General features: G+C 43.9%; 1 protein-coding gene across 3 annotated transcripts in view; it reads right to left on the bottom strand.

The window, feature by feature from the left end:
• The window catches only part of TMEM192 (transmembrane protein 192), a 152924-nt gene extending 134633 nt beyond the window's left edge, over positions 1–18291 (bottom strand). The window contains exon 1 of one of the 3 annotated variants that reach the window (XM_030191583.1): positions 18064–18291. In XM_030191583.1, the coding sequence (XP_030047443.1) occupies positions 18064–18093 (30 nt within the window). In that variant the 5' untranslated portion in view covers positions 18094–18291. Of the gene's footprint in view, positions 1–3180; positions 3224–17565; positions 18028–18063 lie in introns of those variants that run through there. The other 2 variants (XM_030191584.1, XM_030191585.1) reach the window with 2 other exon arrangements.
• Between the last annotated feature and the right edge of the window lie 1700 nt (positions 18292–19991).

Genomic DNA, 19991 nt, shown 5'->3' with positions numbered 1-19991 from the left:
GGAAAGGCAGTTCTGGATTTTATATTCAATCCACCTAAACGCAGATGAAAGTCCAATAATTATATATATTTTTTTTTTGTAAGGAAAATTTGTTTTGCGGCTACTATGGTAATTCACTGGTGGCTTTTTGGATTTATTGTTAAGTAATAGCCCTTAGCTTTGTTGTTAAGCAATAGCAGAAATGGCCTGTCACACAAGTGATACAGGGCCAGCAGCTATACTCGGGCTGTCTGCTCTTGAAGACACCACAGGGTCTGGCAGCCAGCATGCCCAATCATGTGGCAGATGGGGGGGGGGGGGGGCTCTGGCGTGTATGCCATTCCCAGCTCTCTCTGGTTGCACTCAGAGGGAAATTCCCTTTCATTTTAAGCTGCAAAGACGGCTTTCTCCCACCCCCAAATAGCTTTATTCCCTGACAAAGAGAATAAAGCTAGCCAGGCCAATAAAGTTTTTTTTAAACCACGCTGGTCTGGGAGTTGTACAGGAAGCAACACCCAAACAGGGTGTATGGGTTTAGAGGGGTGGGGGATCCTCCACGAGGGACAAGGAAGCCTCACGCAGTGGCACTAAAAACTGCAACCGGGGGCTGCGGAGCCAAGCTCCACGCTCAACCAGGTTATGTTCCCAAGATCGGAACCCTAGGAGTGGCCATTACACTCAACCTCATTGCGCAGCTGTGGCCAGCAAAGCAGGTAGCTAGACCAGGGGCCAGAAGCACCATCAGCACAGCTTACTCCTAGGAGGTAGAGAAAAATAGTGGATTGTTCCAGAGAGCACTCCAGCTTATACCAGTGATGTCACTAGCCACTGGCATTTTTATGAGGATTTGATTCACTATTATAGTCCCCAGTATGTATAGGCATTTTAATTAATTGGATTAAACTAGCAGTCTGGAAAGAAGAAAGGATTCACTATCTGATGTTACATCTATATGCAAATCATAATTCTCAAGAACTAATAAATCCTGAAAATCCAATCTAAGTGCAAGGCTCAGTTCAATCAGTTTGTCCCTGTCATCTTTCTCTGAAGGAGACTAAAGAGAAATGGCAAACCCCACACTACTATGCAATCACGTCTTCAGTCCATTCATTACCAATCACACAACCATCAAATTTGTCACAAATCACTATCACCACCCTTCCTCCCCCTCATTTATCATTCCTAGGAACATGTAGACCATTATAGCCAGCAGAACACATTTCAGATTTCAGTATATTTCATATACCACAAATCAAAGAATAATATACAAGTGGTCTACAATATATAGGGAAGTTAAAAAAAAAAAGGAAAGTAGAAAAGGAGGCCTAGGTTACAATCTTATAGCCTGTTCTGCCTCCATTACACAGGGCAGCTTGTGCTGCCTGTATGTAACAGATTAAGTGTCTGTATATTGATTAAGCTGTGTATAATGGACCAGGTCCCTGAATTGCTGTGGTCCTCTGTGATTAGCCTTTATGAACACCTGTGTTCTGCTCTCAGGCCCTGATGCTCAGGACTCCCACTGTAAGCCAACAGCACTGAAACTATACCGCTGGAACAGTGCAGAAAATTAGCTCGCCAATGCTCAAAAGAAATCGTATCTGCACTGTTAAAACGAAAGCAAGAAGGGGGAATGAGCTTGGCGCATGCGCAGAAGAGTTTCGTGATAAGCCCAACTCCTCTGCGCATGCGCCAGGCAAACCTGAACGTGAAGCACATGTTGGTGTCTGTTTTCTGAGCCTTTAAATATAAGCTTTTTTTTTTTTTTTTAATTACTTGGAAGCTTATATTTAAATGAGGGAACAGGCGCCAATGTACGTTTTCACTTTCGGGTTTGCTTGAACTCGCGCATGTTTGTTTCATACTACTGGCACTTTGGGGCTTGCACGGGCTTCCTTCTGCTTAAAAAAAAAAAAAAACTGGCACATTTAACAGAAAGAAACACAAGAAATACTCTCTTCAAACACCCAATGCCTGCTCTCAGCTGGCGTTATTTTTTCAGCGGTAAGGGTGCCTTTGTTTGTGCGCTGTTCTCTCAACATTGTGAGGGAATAGGAAATTACTTCTTTTAACATACATTTGACTACATTAGCATGTTATTTGCGCTAATCTGTGGCGCACTTGTTTCCTGCGCTAGAGCGCTAGTCCGGCGCTAATGGCCTCTAGTGCTCATGTTTGCTTCTGAGCTTTGGGGCATCAGTGCCTTTTGGCGCTTTGTTGTTACTGCCTGCCTCTGGTTATGCTGGGAGGAGCAGAATTCCCCCTCCCTTTGATTGCTGTCAAGGTAAATTGAGAGATGCCTAGGTCATAGATCCAGCATGTAGAGAGCTTTAACTCTACATGCTGCGAATTTTTCCTCTCACAGTAGTAATCCATGATGATTTTTCACCTGTTGCAGCTGCTGCTGCAGTCACCATTAGTGCTGTGTTTCAGTATTTCAAATTACCAGTCATCTCCATCCCCACGGGAACCCCGCAGGAACTGCCTCCGTCCTGCGCAGCTCTCTAGTGTGAACAGCATTCCACCCTTTGGATATGCCTCATACATGGGTTAGAAGGCAGTATTATACCAGGTACTTAAGTGCACTTTAATGGCAATTCCAACAAAGCAGAACTTCAGGATTATCAGGCTCAATACCTTCCGGCTCCCTCTAAATAGAGCAGGCAAAGCTCTGCTTGAGACAGTCACGTCCACTGCAATCAGTGAGCTCCTCAGAAGCTAGGCAGGTCAGCAAAAGGCATCTACAGTGTATGATGCATCTGTAGCACCTGGGGGCCAATGTTTACCTTTTTTCCCCCCATCCCAATTCACTGAGGACTTGTACTGGGTTTTTTTTTTTTTTGGCCTTTCAGCTCTCCCTCCAGGTCCTCCAGTATGGCCCCCTAAATTCCCTCCCCCATTTGTATGCTACTGGTTGGCACTGTTCTACATACATAATATTAAGGTATATAACTGAATTATAATAATACAGGCCTTTAGAAATCTTCTTTGAATCTAGGAGCCAGCAACTAAGGCCTCTCTCCCACCTCTCCTCCAAGCTTGAATAGCCAGCAGTTGGGAGGGAAGGGCAGAGGAAGATCGCAGATCTTCACCAGTCTTTTTGCTCATGGTTCCTCACCCTCCTCAGATTAATTCTGAAAGTACATATCAGTCTGTGTTTGCCTTCTTGGCCCTTCACTTTGGAAAACAATTCTACTTTACCCTCTTTTAAGAAGGGCCTGAAAACTTGTTTCTTCCAATGGGCCTTTACACAGATGATGCAGGACAGACCCTTGGAGCCTGCAAAAAAAAATTCAGCAGGAGAATATTTTGTTTATACATGAGATATTCCTAAGTAAAACCACATCTAAATGGTGTACAATATTTGGGGAATAAAGTAAACATGTTTTCCATTTTCTCTATCATTATTGTAAAGGGAAAAAGTTACAATAATGATAGAGAAACTGGAAAACACAAAGAAAGATAAACAGCATCAGTAATTTATAAATCCAGGGTACTCCTACACTCCAAGGTCAGGAACAGTTTATTTCTGGTATAGCTTTTATTTATGATATACCTTACTTATCTTATTGTAAACCACTATGATAGACTATCTACCAGAAGGGTCATCAAGAAAATCCTCTGATCTGCCACAGTTCTTTTAGGACCTCATTCACAATGGCTATTTCCCCATTCTCCAAACTTGTATGCACAAATGAACACAATATCTAATTAAACAAATTACGTGCATAAATGCCCTTACTTGCACACCAATTGGCCTTAACCAATAATAGGATATTATTGGTGCTAACTGGCATTAATTAGCCATTACATGTGTAACGCCCTTAGTAGGTGGCGTGCAAAATCAGGGCCCCAATCTTCAAAACTCCAGCGCTATTCCAAATACTGCTGTAAAAATACCGCCAGAACAACCCCCTAATGCTCAACACTAATGATATGCAAATATAAGCGTACTCATAGCGTTGAGCATTAGGGAACTCGGGTGGATTGTGCTTGGCGCATGCGCAGAAGAGTTCCACAGAAAGCTTGACTCCTGTGCGCATGCGCCTGGTAAAACCCAAACGTGAAGCGCACATTAGCATCTGTTTACTGCAGCCTAAATATAAGCATTTTTAAAAAACATTTTTAGCTTGGAACGCTTATATTTAGATGCAGGAAAGAGACACCAACATATGCTTTCACTGTGGGCATTTAATTTTTTTTTTTTGGATTGACACTTTAAATTTAGCAGAAACAGACGCCAGCACGTGTGCTTTTGCTTCGATCTGCTGTTTCTTATGACCTGCGCCTAAGAGCTTGCATGGGCTTCCTTCTGCTTCCAAAAGCAATCAAAACCGGCATATTTTGCAGAAAGATTCACGAGAGAAGCATGAGAGTAATGGGAAATCCTCTCTTACAAGACACTAAAGCCAGTGTTATTTTTTGCGGAAGGTAGCGTTTTGGTTTTTTTGGCTGCTCTTTTCTGAGCAATGGGGAGAAATACAAAATCACCTCATTAATATAAGCTTGACTATATTAGCATACTTCTTATGTTCGTCTGCGCACTTGTTCATTCCCATGCTCCGGGCCTCTAACATATGAATAGCCATACTGGTCAGACTGATGATCCACCTAGACCAGTATTCTAAAAATAGTAGCCAATACAGGTCTCAACTACCTGGCAAAATCCCAAATAGTAGTAAGATTCCATGCTACCAATCCTAGGGCAAGCACAGGTGGAGAAAAGAGAAAGCTGGAGAGAGGTATGGAGAAATTCATTTATGGGGGGGTGTCATTAGGAGACATTTTTATGGTTTGTAATGGGCTTTACAAAACCAGAACACTGTAGCAGTGATTTCATAGTAAGAATCCTGAAAGGTAACTTTAAAACAATACAGGAATGTAAGACCTTTGAAGTCAGAATGATTAAATATTTTGACACCCAGACAAGACTTTACAAAGATCTGGGTTTTCTAGCCCATTATAAACCATGGAGTGGAGGAGTGGCCTAGTGGTTAGGGTGGTGGACTTTGGTCCTGGGGAACTGAAGAACTGAGTTCGATTCCCACTTCAGGCACAGGCAGCGCCTTGTGACTCTGGGCAAGTCACTTAACCCTCCATTGCCCCATGTAAGCCGCATTGAGCCTGCCATGAGTGGGAAATTACACGAGAGAAATTACATTGGCTTCCACTTAAGGAACGCGTTACTTTCAAAGTTTGCACACTAGTCCATAAGATCATCTACGGCGAAGCCCCAGCATACATGTCTGATCTAATAGACCTACCACCCAGAAACGCTAAAAGGTCATCCCGAACATACCTCAACCTCCACTTCCCCACTTGCAAGGGCTTGAAATACAAGACGCTACACGCGTCAACCTTTTCCCACATGAGCACGCAGGCCTGGAATACACTACCGCGCAACCTAAGAATGATTAACGAACAAGCTTCCTTCCGAAAACTACTGAAGACGCATCTGTTTGAACAAACTTACGGAAAGAACCAAAACACATAGAGTCCATACTCACTCATCAATGCAACATACAACCACTTCAGATCCCTCATCCTGTAATCAATTGTCCCACTGTCTCCTCCTAATGTTTCTATGTTGATGTCCCATTGTTTCATTCCTAATGATAATCGAATGTCTCACACAACTCTGCACAACGTATTCCATATTCAAGTTGTTACAAATGTATTTCTACTACTCATATCTTATTGTAAGCCACACTGAGCCCGCAAAGAGGTGGGAAAATGTGGGATACAAATGCAATAAATAAATAAATAAAGCGCGGGGTACAAATGTAACAAAAATAAAAAAAATAAAATAAATATCCTGCACAAGAGGGAGGGATGGAGCATTTTGAGAATGAGCTACGGAGGTATGCATGCTGGAGGAGAGGAAGAGTGAGCAAGCTATGGGTGTGAGTGGGTGTGAGTTCGTGAGAAAACTATGGGAGGGTGTGCAGACAGGAGAGGTACGGCAGAGAGAGAAATATAGGGATGAAGTAGAGGGACAGCTAGATATGGGAGTGTGCGCACTGGCGTGAGGCAGGGAGAAAGTGCATGCTATGGGAGTGTGGGAGGCAGACAGCAAACTATGGGAGTGTGGAGAGAGACACACACAGAGACAGAAGTATGGGGATGGGAGTGTTGGTGGAGGGAGGCAAACAGAGAGCTATGGGGGTGTGGAGGGAGGCAGAGAGAAAGAAAGATATGGGGGTGGTGGAGGTAGAGAGAGAGAGAGACCAGGACGAGGGGTTTCCACCCTGGAGCCATCTTAATCAAGAGGATATTTGGAGCTCTCCTTAAGGAGAATTGCTACTGTAGAGGAGATTATCCAGCAGCCCTGTTGACAATATCAATTTCATTTTTTAATTAATTTTTTTTCAGGGGGGGGGGATAAGCTACTGTAGAGTGGTAAGGGGGACAGAGATTCAGAGAGGCTACTGCTGGGGACAGGGATGCGACAGCAAGGCTGCTGCTAGGGTGGCTGTGTAGGTGATGGAGAGAGGCTTTATTTAGGCTGTGGTTTCTGGGAGTGGGTGGACTAGGGGTTAAAACTGCAGCTGCTGGAGGCACTTGAGCAATGGAGAAAGACTAAGGCTGCAGCTTTTGGGGGTAGGTGGGTGGGTGGGTGCACCACTCCTACAGCTGCAACTTTAGCTTAAGCTTCTTCCCCACTACCCTAGAAACCACAGCCTAAAGCCTCTCTCCATTGCCAGGAACGTTGTAGGTAGGTAGGCAATAGGGACAGCAGTAGCCTCTAACCCACTCCTTCCCTGCTACTGTAATAATATGCTGTGCATCACCCTGAGCATATTATAAATGCATGATTTGTAAATTTGCATTAAAAAAAATTCAAGTTGGCCCAACTCTGGCACCAAAATTTTTGGCCTGACTCCTAGATCCTAAGAAACTTTGTTGAGCCCTGCCCTCAAGTACTGAAAGAATTTTAAAAAAGTGCAAACATACTATTAGCAATCTATAATCTATCATATAAAGTACCGGAAGAGTGTCAACATAACACCAATTAAAAAAAAAAAAAAAAAAAAAAAAAAGTGTTCCAGAGGTTATCCATGACACTACAAACTGATGAGCCCAACATCAATGCCAGGGGAAATGATAGAAACTTATGATAAAGAACAAAATTACTGAATGCATGGATAGACATGGTTTAATATGCCAGAATCAACATACTACTACTACTTATTTCTATAGCACTAGACGTACACAGCGCTGTACACTTAAACATGAAAAGACAGTCCCTGCTCAACACAGCTTACAAATTAATCAGGACAGAGAAGACGAATAAGGGATAAGAGAATTACTAAGGTGGGAATGATAAAACAGACATTGGATTCTGTACAAGTGAATAGGGGTTAGAAGTTAGAGTATCAAAAAGGTGGGCTTTTAGCCTTGATTTCAAGACGGCCAGAGCTTGATGTACCGGCTCAGGAAGTCTATTCCAGGTATATGGTGCAGCAAGATAAAAGGAATGGAGTCTGGAGTTAGAAGTGGAGGAGAAGGATACAGATAAGAGAAATTTATCCAACAAACAGAGTTCCCGGGGAGGAGTGTAGGGAGAGATGGTGGAGAGGTACTGAGGAGCTGTACAGTGAATGCACTTGTAAGTCAATAAGAAGAATTTGAACTGTATGCAGAAACAGATAGGGAGCCAATGAAGTGACTTGAGGAGAGGGCTAATATGAGCCTAGTGACACTGGTGGAATATAAGTTGTGCAGCAGAATATTGAACAGATTGAAGGGGAGAGAGATGGCTTAATGGGAGACCTGTGAGAAGCAAATTGCAATACTCTAAGCGAGAGATAAGAGTGTGGATAAGGGTTCTGGTATTGCGCTTAGAAAGGAAAGGATGAATTTTGGTGATATAGAGGAAGAAACAACAGGTTTTAGCAGTCTTTTGAATATGTGCAAAGAAGGAGAGAGGAGTCATGATTAGCCCAAGGTTATGAGCTGATGACACAGAGAGGATGAGAGTGTTATCCACAGAAATAGAGAATGGGGGAAGAGGAGAGGTTGGTTTGGGGGGAAAGATAAGAAGCTCAGTCTTGGTCATGTTTAGTTTCATATGGCGGTGAGACATCCAGGCAGCAATATCAGACAGGCAGGCAGGCTGATACTTTGGCCCAATTCCTGCTGAAATTTCTAGTGTGGAGAGGTAGATCTGGGAGTCATTAGCATAAAGGTGATACTGAAAACCATGGGATGAGATTAGAGTACCATGGGGAAGAAGTATAGATGAAGAAAAGAAGGAGGTCCCGAGACAGAGCCCCGAGGTACACCAATAGTGGATTTAATAGAGGAAAAGTATTGCCCCGATAGTCTGCAACATGTTCTTAAAGGCTTGAATACATTTATGGATAATGGTGAGCCAATATATACAGTGGTGGAAATAAGTATTTGATCCCTTGCTGATTTTGTAAGTTTGCCCACTGACAAAGACATGAGCAGCCCATAATTGAAGGGTAGGTTATTGGTAACAGTGAGAGATAGCACATCACAAATTAAATCCGGAAAATCACATTGTGGAAAGTATATGAATTTATTTGCATTCTGCAGAGGGAAATAAGTATTTGATCCCCCACCAACCAGTAAGAGATCTGGCCCCTACAGACCAGGTAGATGCTCCAAATCAACTCGTTACCTGCATGACAGACAGCTGTCGGCAATGGTCACCTGTATGAAAGACACCTGTCCACAGACTCAGTGAATCAGTCAGACTCTAACCTCTACAAAATGGCCAAGAGCAAGGAGCTGTCTAAGGATGTCAGGGACAAGATCATACACCTGCACAAGGCTGGAATGGGCTACAAAACCATCAGTAAGACGCTGGGCGAGAAGGAGACAACTGTTGGTGCCATAGTAAGAAAATGGAAGAAGTACAAAATGACTGTCAATCGACAAAGATCTGGGGCTCCACGCAAAATCTCACCTCGTGGGGTATCCTTGATCATGAGGAAGGTTAGAAATCAGCCTACAACTACAAGGGGGGAACTTGTCAATGATCTCAAGGCAGCTGGGACCACTGTCACCACGAAAACCATTGGTAACACATTACGACATAACGGATTGCAATCCTGCAGTGCCCGCAAGGTCCCCCTGCTCCGGAAGGCACATGTGACGGCCCGTCTGAAGTTTGCCAGTGAACACCTGGATGATGCCGAGAGTGATTGGGAGAAGGTGCTGTGGTCAGATGAGACAAAAATTGAGCTCTTTGGCATGAACTCAACTCGCCGTGTTTGGAGGAAGAGAAATGCTGCCTATGACCCAAAGAACACCGTCCCCACTGTCAAGCATGGAGGTGGAAATGTTATGTTTTGGGGGTGTTTCTCTGCTAAGGGCACAGGACTACTTCACCGCATCAATGGGAGAATGGATGGGGCTATGTACCGTACAATTCTGAGTGACAACCTCCTTCCCTCCGCCAGGGCCTTAAAAATGGGTCGTGGCTGGGTCTTCCAGCACGACAATGACCCAAAACATACAGCCAAGGCAACAAAGGAGTGGCTCAGGAAGAAGCACATTAGGGTCATGGAGTGGCCTAGCCAGTCACCAGACCTTAATCCCATTGAAAACTTATGGAGGGAGCTGAAGCTGCGAGTTGCCAAGCGACAGCCCAGAACTCTTAATGATTTAGAGATGATCTGCAAAGAGGAGTGGACCAAAATTCCTCCTGACATGTGTGCAAACCTCATCATCAACTACAGAAGATGTCTGACCGCTGTGCTTGCCAACAAGGGTTTTGCCACCAAGTATTAGGTCTTGTTTGCCAGAGGGATCAAATACTTATTTCCCTCTGCAGAATGCAAATAAATTCATATACTTTCCACAATGTGATTTTCCGGATTTAATTTGTGATGTGCTATCTCTCACTGTTACCAATAACCTACCCTTCAATTATGGGCTGCTCATGTCTTTGTCAGTGGGCAAACTTACAAAATCAGCAAGGGATCAAATACTTATTTCCACCACTGTACCATGTATCTGGATTTTCAGAAAGCTCTTGGTAAAGTCCCTCATGAGAAGCTCCTAAGGAAATTAAAAAGCCACAGGATAGGAAGTAATGTCCTACTAGGAACTGGTTAAAATATAGAAAACAGAATAGAGCTAAATGGCCAAATATCTCTCAATGGAAGGAGGTGAATAGTTGAGTACTGTAGGGCTGTTCCCTATGCCTCACATTTTCTGACTCCACCATGAACCATTTTCTGAGTAATATTATCATGGATGCTACAGGACTTCCTGCAGCACTGGTATTAGGATGACATCATCCAAGAACATCTGGAACTGACTCTGTCCTCCCTGTGAGAAGCCTGGAGGAAAGCTGTTCACAAAGATACAGAAATGAGGTATTCGTGGTTAGCAACCTCATTAGTGAACCATCCTGTACTAGCCCTGATAAGGAGTACCATCTGGAAGTCTCAGGACCCCTCATTATCTGAAACTGTACATCATCTACTGGACAGGTATATACAATGCCTGTGGTCCTGACAAGACATCTGGGGTCCAAGAGGGCACAGCTGAGACTGGACTTTGCTGTATTTTAGTTCCAAAAGGATTCCAGATGATGATCAGATGGCATTCACAGCTAAGGAGAGGGACTGACCTCCCTGTACAAATTGCTTGCCTCGCTGTTACAAACACAACTAGAGCTTCAGGAGGAAGATCCTATCTTTTCCAAGCAGAAGCTGTCTAAAGGTGCTGCAAGTCACATAAGGTGAGGGAAGGGTTCTTTCCTATGTTTCTGAGGCATATAAGCTTGCAAAGGACAAGTTGGATTCTCAGGTCGGTGATCAGCAAACCTAATATATTTGCTGCTACATTTTAATCACTTCTCAGGAAATCATTAGCTGTGCTGTATCAGAGTGATCTATACATTTTGTGCACAGACAGCACCTGAACTACTAGGGCCAAACATGGGTGCATGTCAAACTCTTAACAAATGAGACCAGAGTAATTATCTGACCCTATATGCGCCTACAGTACCACATAGGTCTGTATGGTAACCAACACTTAACATATTTATAAATAATCTGGAAACCGGAATAATAAGTGAAGTGATCAGATTTGCAGATGGAACAAAATTATTCAAAAACTATGGACTGAAAAATTGAAAGACTTATTTCCAACACCCTTTCAGTCCAATGCAACTAATATGGACAGCGGATTTTGGAACTGAACCCTTCAATTGCAGATGGATCTTGAGAAACTGGAAGGCTGGGCATCCAAATGGCACATGAAATTTAAGATAAACAACTGCAAAGTGACGCACATAGGCAGGGCCAGTGGAAGAGTATTAGGTGCCCTAGGCAAATCTTCAGTCTTGAAAGCCCTTCAATTAATTTCCAAGTCTACTAGGCACCTCCCTCTCCTCCCCCCTGAGATTTTGATTCTCGTAGCTTTTCTTTGCACCGCTTCAATTCAAGTAAAAAGAATTGAAGTGGTGCAAAGAAACGCAACAAGAATGGTATGAGATTTGTGTTACAAGACATATGAGGAGAGACTTGCTGACCTGAACATGTCTACCCTGGAGGAAAGGAGAAACAGGGGTGATACGATACAGACGTTCAAATATTTGAACGGTATTAATCCGCAAACGAACCTTTTCCACAGGGAAGGCGGTAGAACTAGAGGACATGAAATGAGATTGAAGGGGGGCAGTCTCAAGCAAAATGTCAGAAAGTATTTTTTCACAGAGAGAGTGGTGGATGCTTGGAATGCCCTCCCGCGGGAGATGGTGCAGATGAAAACAGTAACGGAATTAAAAAATGCGTGGGATAAACATAAAGGAATCCTGTTCAGAAGGAATGGATCCTCAGAAGCTTAGCGGAGATTGGGAGGCAGAGCTGGTGGGGTGGGGCTAGTGGTTGGGAGGCGGGGCGACTGCTGGGCAGACTTCTACGGTCTGTGCCTTGAAAGTGGCAGATACAAATCAAGGTCAGGTATACACAAAAAGTAGCACATATGATGAGTTTATCTTGTTGGGCAGACTGGATGGACCATGCAGGTCTTTCTCTGCCATCATCCACCATGTTACTATTCCTGATCACCTCAATGCCTCACCTGGCAGAATAACCCTATAAAAATGCATAATTGAACATCACACATTTAAATATTAAATAAACTTACCGAACACGTGGAAAGACATGAGTAAATAGGCTACTTGAAAATTCACACTCTCCCTGTGCGTAAAAAGTATAGGCTGATGGTTCTTTTGTTTTACTGTCCTGCATCTTGCCAAGTACTTGTTCATAAGAATGTGTGGCAGTCAAGCCTATTGCTTTGCCTGCAGCTGATCTTTCCTGCCCCTGCTGCAGTAGGTGACCCCCTAGTCTTGCTTAATAGTTGGGTCTCCTTGTGAATAGAAAAGAATAACCCAAATTGTACGATACTAGCTTCCACATTAGGAGTCACCACCCAGCAAAAGGATCTAGGCGTTATCACTGACAATAGGATGAAATCTGTGCAGTGTGTGGCAACAGACAAAAAAAAAAGTGAACAGAATATTAAGAATTTTTAGGAAAGAAATAGAGAATAAAATAAAACAAAGACCATCATGTCTGTGTACTGCTAGATGGAGGAACTATACCTAAAATACTGTATTAGAAAAGGAACAGAGAAGACCAACTAAGGGGGTACCATAAGGAACAGATAAGAACAGCCATACTGAGTCAGATCAATGGTCCATCTAGGCCAGCAACCCGCTTCCAACAGTGCCCAATCCTGGTCAAAAGTACCTTTCAGAATTCCAAATAGTAGCAAGATTCCATGCTACCAATCCCAGGGCAAGCAGCGACTTATATTAAAGGTAAAATGTTTTAAATCATGTGGTGGGTGAGTTTAGTGTTTCCTCTTCCTTTACCTTATTTGGTACTTTCTTTTTGGTTTCATCTTCTGATTTGCTTATAATCCTATATAATAAATTTCCAACTCCAACATTCTGAAGCTGACTCCCCGTGGCACTGAAGGGTTCGTAGGGTCCATGAGGTTCATGCTGCCTGTAACCATCTGTCTCAGTGTCCCACCCTCACGTCATAACGTTATGACGTCGAGGGCTGAACACTGAGAGGGAAGGGGACACAGCATAGTTGCCAAACAAAGCAATGCAACGTCACAAACATAAGGGACCTATCACAGACAGAAGAACTGAACGCCAGCAGCACGAGGCACAAACCAACTGCCTCAAACAATCAAGCAAGTCGTGTGCCCGGACCCACAATCCCACAAACATCTTCACATCACAGAAGTGAGGAAGATCCGCCATCAACAAAAAAATTGCAATATGAAGCAAAATCGTAAGCACGCAACCCGGCTGACACAGCCCATGACTGTGGACCTGGACCCCACCGTCTCCCCTCTCACTCCCGAGTCGCCACTGGACCCACTGCTCTCTCCCTCGCACCTCCCGAGTCGCCGCTGGAACCCGTCTCCCGCCCAGAGCCGCACTCACTCACCCTCCTCCCCGATGGACACTCCCCACAGCCACACGCAAGCCTCCTCAACCCATTCCCCGCCCAGAGCACCCCCTCACCCACCCTCCTCCCCGATGGACACTCCCCGCAGCCACATGCAAGCCATCCCACCGACCTCCCTCTCCTCTCCTAGTTCAGACCCCCGCCCTCCCCCTCCTCCGCAACCAACTCCCTCCCAAGTCGCCATTGGACCCCCCCATCCTCTCCCCCCTCTGGACCTGGAGGATCCCAGCCTCTCCCCCCGCTCGCTCCCGAGTTGCGGCTGGACCCGCTGCTCTCTCCCTCCCCCCTCCCACACAGACTGTCTCTCTGCCTATGACTCAGACTCTGAATCTCTCACTAACACACATACTGTCCCTCTCACATATATACACACTCTGTCTCACACATACTGTATCAATAAGTCACGGGAAGGAGGGAGGGAGGGAGGGGATGACCCTGGAACAGGGAGGGAGGACCCTGGCACACACTCTCTTTCTCACACACACTCTCTCTCTTTCACAGACACACTCGCACCCAGTCTCACTCTCTCTCTGTCAGTGTTGCTGCTCAGTCACCTGGAAGGTAACAGAGCTTCTGCAGGATCAGCCCAGCAAAAGCAGCCCCCAAACTTACAACCAGGGGAGTGGGCTACGCAGGCATCAATGTCAGAGTGCATTGCCACAGCTGTTTCTGTTTTCCTCTACTCAGGCTCTGCCTGCCCTCAGTGAATTATACAATTTTGCACAATTATATGTAAAACTACACAGACACACAAGTACATAATTTCCCAGGATAGAAAAAGGATTCTATGCTCTCTTCTAGAATCCACAAAGAAAAATAAATATTCACAAGTGAAAGATCATATGAATGACTCTCATAAGAAATGGCCACAGTTAGGGCTCATCAGCTTGGAAAAGAGACAGCTGAGGGAAGATATGACAACAGTCTACATCATCTCAAGTAGAGTGAAACAGGTAAACAAATCAACTGTTTGCTCTTTCAAAAAAAGTACAAAGACTAGGTGACATGCTAGTACATTAATTAATATATTTAAAACATAAATGAACAATATTTTCTACCATAACACATAATGCTCTGGTACTTTTTGCTGGGAGATATAGTAAAAGCAGTTAGTGTATCTGGGTTCAAAAGAGGTTTGGGCAAATTACTGGAGGAAAGGTCCCTAAATCACTATTAAGGTAGTAGACCTGCACTGCTTACCACTGGGGGTTAAATAGCATGGAATCTTGCCAGTTTTTAGGATTCTTTTGGGTACATATGATCTGGTCTGACCACTGTTGGTAGGGCACCAGGTTAGATGGACCTTTGATCTGACCCAATCTGGCAATTCTTATGATTTTTCTTCCTAAGATGATCAGAGAAGCCAAAGATGAGTAGATCCCCACATCGGAACTAGACAAACATATAATACGACCACTTCTCACAGGTAGTCTATCCACACATGACCAAAATTTGACACCTCTGCAGATTCTCCACCCAATCCTATGTTCTTACCACGTGTGCCATCTCCCATCAAACTATAGAAACAGACTTCGGCCAGCTACGTGACCCAACACCTGTGAACTTTTAGGTACAAGCAACCAAGGAGGATTAATAGACAGGCTCACTTCCACTCCTATCTAGTCCATTGTAAGCAAGGAAGCCTTTTTGGTTAATCTGTTTCAACTCCCCTGCGCAGCCGTCATCATCATGCACTCAAAACAAAGCAAGCAAACCTATGAGCTGCTGCATCCACGTTGTCGTTCTTTATTGTTGGTCCACCTGTAACAAGTCTAAAGCTGTTTCAGTTGGATAGGCAGTGCCTTAAAAGGTGGAGAAAATAAATAACAATTGAATATCACTAAAACAGCTTCAAAAATTATTGTAGCCGGTAGAAACAGCAATTATAAACTCTAGTTTGTGTTCATTTTTCTTCACTGTTCTTCTATACCACACAGATGGCCAGATTTCAGTGAGGATATCCTGTTTGCTGATGGGTTCATCTTAACTGTTGTTGTAAGCCTGATGTTATAAAGATGATGGAATATATTGAAATTAAATGGAAGTAGAATTAAAACTCTTCTTTCATTGGGGAATGTGGAATCACATCACCTGTTTTGTAGAAGTTTACCTTTAGATACACAAATGGATTATTCTGTCATTTGAGCATGTTTCAGGGACAAGGGGGTTATAAGGCAAAATAATAATAATAATATTTTCTGTCAAACAGATCTCATTTGTTGAAATATAACTAAATGGGCTATAAGCCCCTAATGCAGTCCATTGGTTTTCTCAGATTTTTTTTCTTGTATTGACTTATGCTGTGCCAGAGCTGAAAGCTCTTATCTCTATCTGGTCAATAATAAAAGGAGCTCATTGTTAACACTATCCATCCTAAAACATTGTTTTGTGGCTATACATGAGAAATTGTGATATTGAATAAATAAGTGTATGTTTGTGTCCCTAGTCATGAATTCTAAGTTTATATAATTTTTTCAAGAAATCAAGTTAATCGTTTAAATTATTAGTGGAGCATAACCACAGAGCCACTGCATGGTCGCATTTCCAATATGGTAATACTAGGGCCCAACTAAGGAACAGGTTATTTTGAGTTAGTCTTCACTGGACCAAACTTGCTTTCCTTGTCCCATCACTATCCAGAAGGTAAGCAGTGTCTTAATAGGTGGAGGATAAAGGATTTTTGGTTGTTTTTTTTTTTACATTTATATCACACATTATCCCAAGCAAAGTCGGGTTCAATGTGGCTTACATTTGAAAATATAGTGAGACAGAATAATAGAATTCAGTTATATCATGGGAACAAATAGATGGATATGTCTGAAACATTTAACAAAGTTGAGATTAGCATTTATACTCAACTGGACATTTAAAAGTTTGTCCTTTAATGATACCACATGTTCAGAAATCATAGCCTAAGTATAGGCAGTTATTCAAAGATTATCACATGCACACACCGGAACAGGCATCCATCACATTGCAAAAGTAAATAACTTCTACAGAGTACATCCAAAATTTAATTTTTATTTTCTTATTTCCATCTTCCAAAATTCCAGATAGAAGATGTACAGATCATCAGGAGAACCCAAAGCACTCCAAAACAAGTCAGAAACAACACAGTTTATACCTAATTATTCAACCACCCTTAGGATTCACCATTGGGTTTAAAAAGCAAACCATGTGCATGTAACACCTGGATAAACAAATTAAAACAATCAAAATGCCCATATGTAATACGTGGTAGCAATAATGAAACAATGATGGAATATTTGAACATAATTAACTTTGTATGAACTTGGTGGCTAACAGTGTGCTGAACTGGACAATGTTGGCATATTTTGATTGACTCTGGACTTCTGCATGAAGGTAGCTCTGCCCTCATTATTCAATATCTGTCTTTGAAATAACAGTAATAAAAATATCAAGTACATCTGCAACCCACAAAACTAAAGGAGCAAGTTCCTACATGCCATCTTTTTCTTTTCATTTAGGCACAGGAAAAAAAAAAAAAGATTTAAAATACTCCCAGGTTTCAACCTAATTCATGTTTAATGTGGGGGTATAAATGTCATAAATAAACTGATAGAAACTCTGAATGTTGAGCACCTGATTCTCATAACATGATGTCTGTTTCAGTGGCCCTTTACCAGGAGGAAAAAAAATCTCTGAAAGAATATAACACGTGCTGATAACTTACTACTCTACCTATGAAAAGTTATTCTGTTATTATACTTCCAATGTGTACATCCGTATACTACAGAAGCCGGCATGTTTGAAAATATAAGTGAGATTAAATACAAATGCTACCAACAATAAAGAGAGACAACGTAGATGCAGCAGCTCATTGGGTTGCTAGGTTTGTTTTAAGAGTACGACAATGACGGCTGCGCGGGGAAGAGGAAACCAAAACTGACCTAATTGGTTTCGACCTCTTGACGTCACTTGGTCTCTTGTCTATTAAACCTCCCCGCAAGTTGCAAACAATAAATCATCATAACAGCGTTCACAAAACGCCGAGAACCCGTTTCTTTTGTTCCTGCAAAGAAAGGGACCTTAGGCAGGCACTAAAGTGACCAAGCTAGGAGATGGCGAAGGGCAAAAGTGAACACACCTACTAGCCCTAACACGAGCTGGGAAAAGGTAGAAGCTGCTGTGCACCTGCGGCTTCATCAGGCTCCTGCGGAAGTCAAAGAGCCGCGTGCGTCCGGGAGTCTCCGTGACGCGCACGGTGTGGGTGTACCCCGGCGTCCTGTAGCTTTTAGTGGTGACGGTGGTGTCACTGCGCGAGCTTTTGGGACCGGCTGGTAACTGCGTTGGGACACTAGTCATGGCAGCCGCACGGCGGCCCTCAGAAAAGGTAAAAAGAGTCAGCAGGAGACAATAAAGAAGGGAGAAATGGGGCCAGTGCTGCAACTCAAGTGGTCACAATCGGCAGAACGTGCCGGCCCGTCGGGATAAAGAAACAGAACGCTGGGGCTTCTCACGTGACCAGGAGCAGCCAAGCCGAATACGCTGAGCGCGAAAGGGAGTCTTCCCTTTTCTGTGTTTCCGCGGCAGCCGCGTTCCCCTTTCTAAAACCTTTCTCCCTGTGTAGCAGCTCATAACTCACGTGTTGCTGGTGTGTAGACTCTGCGGCCATGTTTAACGGCTACTTGGTGTCACGCGCTCTCTTTATCTCCCCCTCCCTTTGGGCTAGTACCTTCCTAGTCATCCATACCCTGGACTGGTTCTGCTTTCCGGCTCGAGTCGTTTTATTTTAGTGGGAGGAGTTCCCCTAGCTATATAATCGCTGAAAGGTGTTTGTAGAGAGAGATACAGTCTCGCTTACTATGTGAAGCTTTAAGGGTAGGGTGGGGGGGATAGGACAAAAAAAAAAAAAAAACCGTCTGTGTTGCACCTGTTCCCTTGCTGTTACTTAGTTTCCTAATGGTTAGTGCAGTAGGCTGAGAACTTGGGTAGCTGGATTCTATTCCCACTGCAACTGCACATGACTTGGGCAAATCACTTAACCCTCCATTGCCACAGGTACAAAACTTAGATTGTGAGCCCACTAGGGACAGAAAAAAAGTATCTGCAAATAGTATAAACTGACTTTGGTTGTAACCACAAAAAGAGGGTATATCAAAATCCGTGACCATCTTCATTAAGCTTTTACGTATTAAAATGTTTTCCTAAGGCAGTGCCACAGCTGCCAAGTTACTCATTCCAGGAGGGAGACATTTTGGCCTGTGTGAGGTTTTAAAATTTACATCCCAAAGCAGTGTAGTATTTGTAGTCTATGATTCTATCCATTGAAATCAGTGCTGCAGCCTGCGCCAAGATGAGGTTGGCAGAAATCCAGATCTGCTAAAAAGTCTTCCTCCTGGAATGGGGTAACTCTGCAGCTTTGCAGTGTTTCTTAACCAGTCAGATTTTCAGGATATCCACAGTGCAGATTCATTGTGGATATCTTGAAAACCTAGCTGACTTGTAGGATCCCCAGGACAGATTTGGGAAACCCACCCTAATGAAAAGCATTTCAAATTGTTCCACTTAAAGCAAAAACATAAATGATTTTCACACTTTTTAGAGAAGAGGCTTGGGGGGGGGGGGGGGATTTACCTGCACAGAGCAGCAGTTATATCCCTATTGATAAAGGGGAGGGAGGAACTTAAACATACCGTATTTTTCGGACCATAAGACGCACTTAGGTTTTAGAGCAGGGAAATAGGAAAAAAACCATTTTGCTTTTTCCCTCCTCTAAAACCTAGGTGCTGCGGTGTGTCTTGTCCAAATCCCTCTTTCCGAGTTCGGGATCGCCCTCCCCCCGGCCCTGTCACCACTTCTCCCTACTCACGCGATCTTCCGTGGTGGTCTAGTGATGTCGGGGCAGGAAAGAGCTCCCTCTTTCCTGCCCAGCGCGCTGCTCTCCATCCTCCTGTATGCATTGCTGCCTGACGGTCTCGGTGAGATTCAAAATGGCCGCAGAGAATTGAAGTCTTGGCGGCCATTTTTTGAATCTCGCCGAGACCGTCAGGCAGCAATGCATACAGGAGGATGGAGAGCAGCGCGCTGGGCAGGAAAGAGGGAGCTCTTTCCTGCCCCGACGTCACTAGACCACCACGGAAGATCGCGTGAGTAGGGAGAAGTGGTGACAGGGCCGGGGGGAGGGCGATCCCGAACTGGGAGGGTGGGCGGCCTGCCAGCCAGCCAAATCTCCACCTTCGGACTATAAGACGCACCCCCCATTTTCCTCCCAAATTTTGGGGGAAAAAAGTGCATCTTATAGTCCGAAAAATACGGTAGTAGTATGTACAACCATGGCAATCGTTCTGGGCAGACTGGATGGACCATGCTGGTCTTTATCTGCTGTCATTTAGAATGTTACTCTTCTGTTTGATTAGGAAAGGTATATCAGGATTACCAGTGCTGGCCCAAGGGTATCATGTCCTAGAAGGGCTTGGGTGAATCTTCAGCCATGTGCCTGAACCCCACTTCTCCCATAGTTAAACATCTCTCCTTCCTTCCTCCTTCCCAGATGAACAACATCTCTCCTTG

This window comes from Microcaecilia unicolor, chromosome 2 (assembly GCF_901765095.1).
Source record: "Microcaecilia unicolor chromosome 2, aMicUni1.1, whole genome shotgun sequence".
Lineage (NCBI taxonomy): Eukaryota > Metazoa > Chordata > Amphibia > Gymnophiona > Siphonopidae > Microcaecilia > Microcaecilia unicolor.
This window is presented reverse-complemented; position numbering and strand designations above follow the sequence as displayed.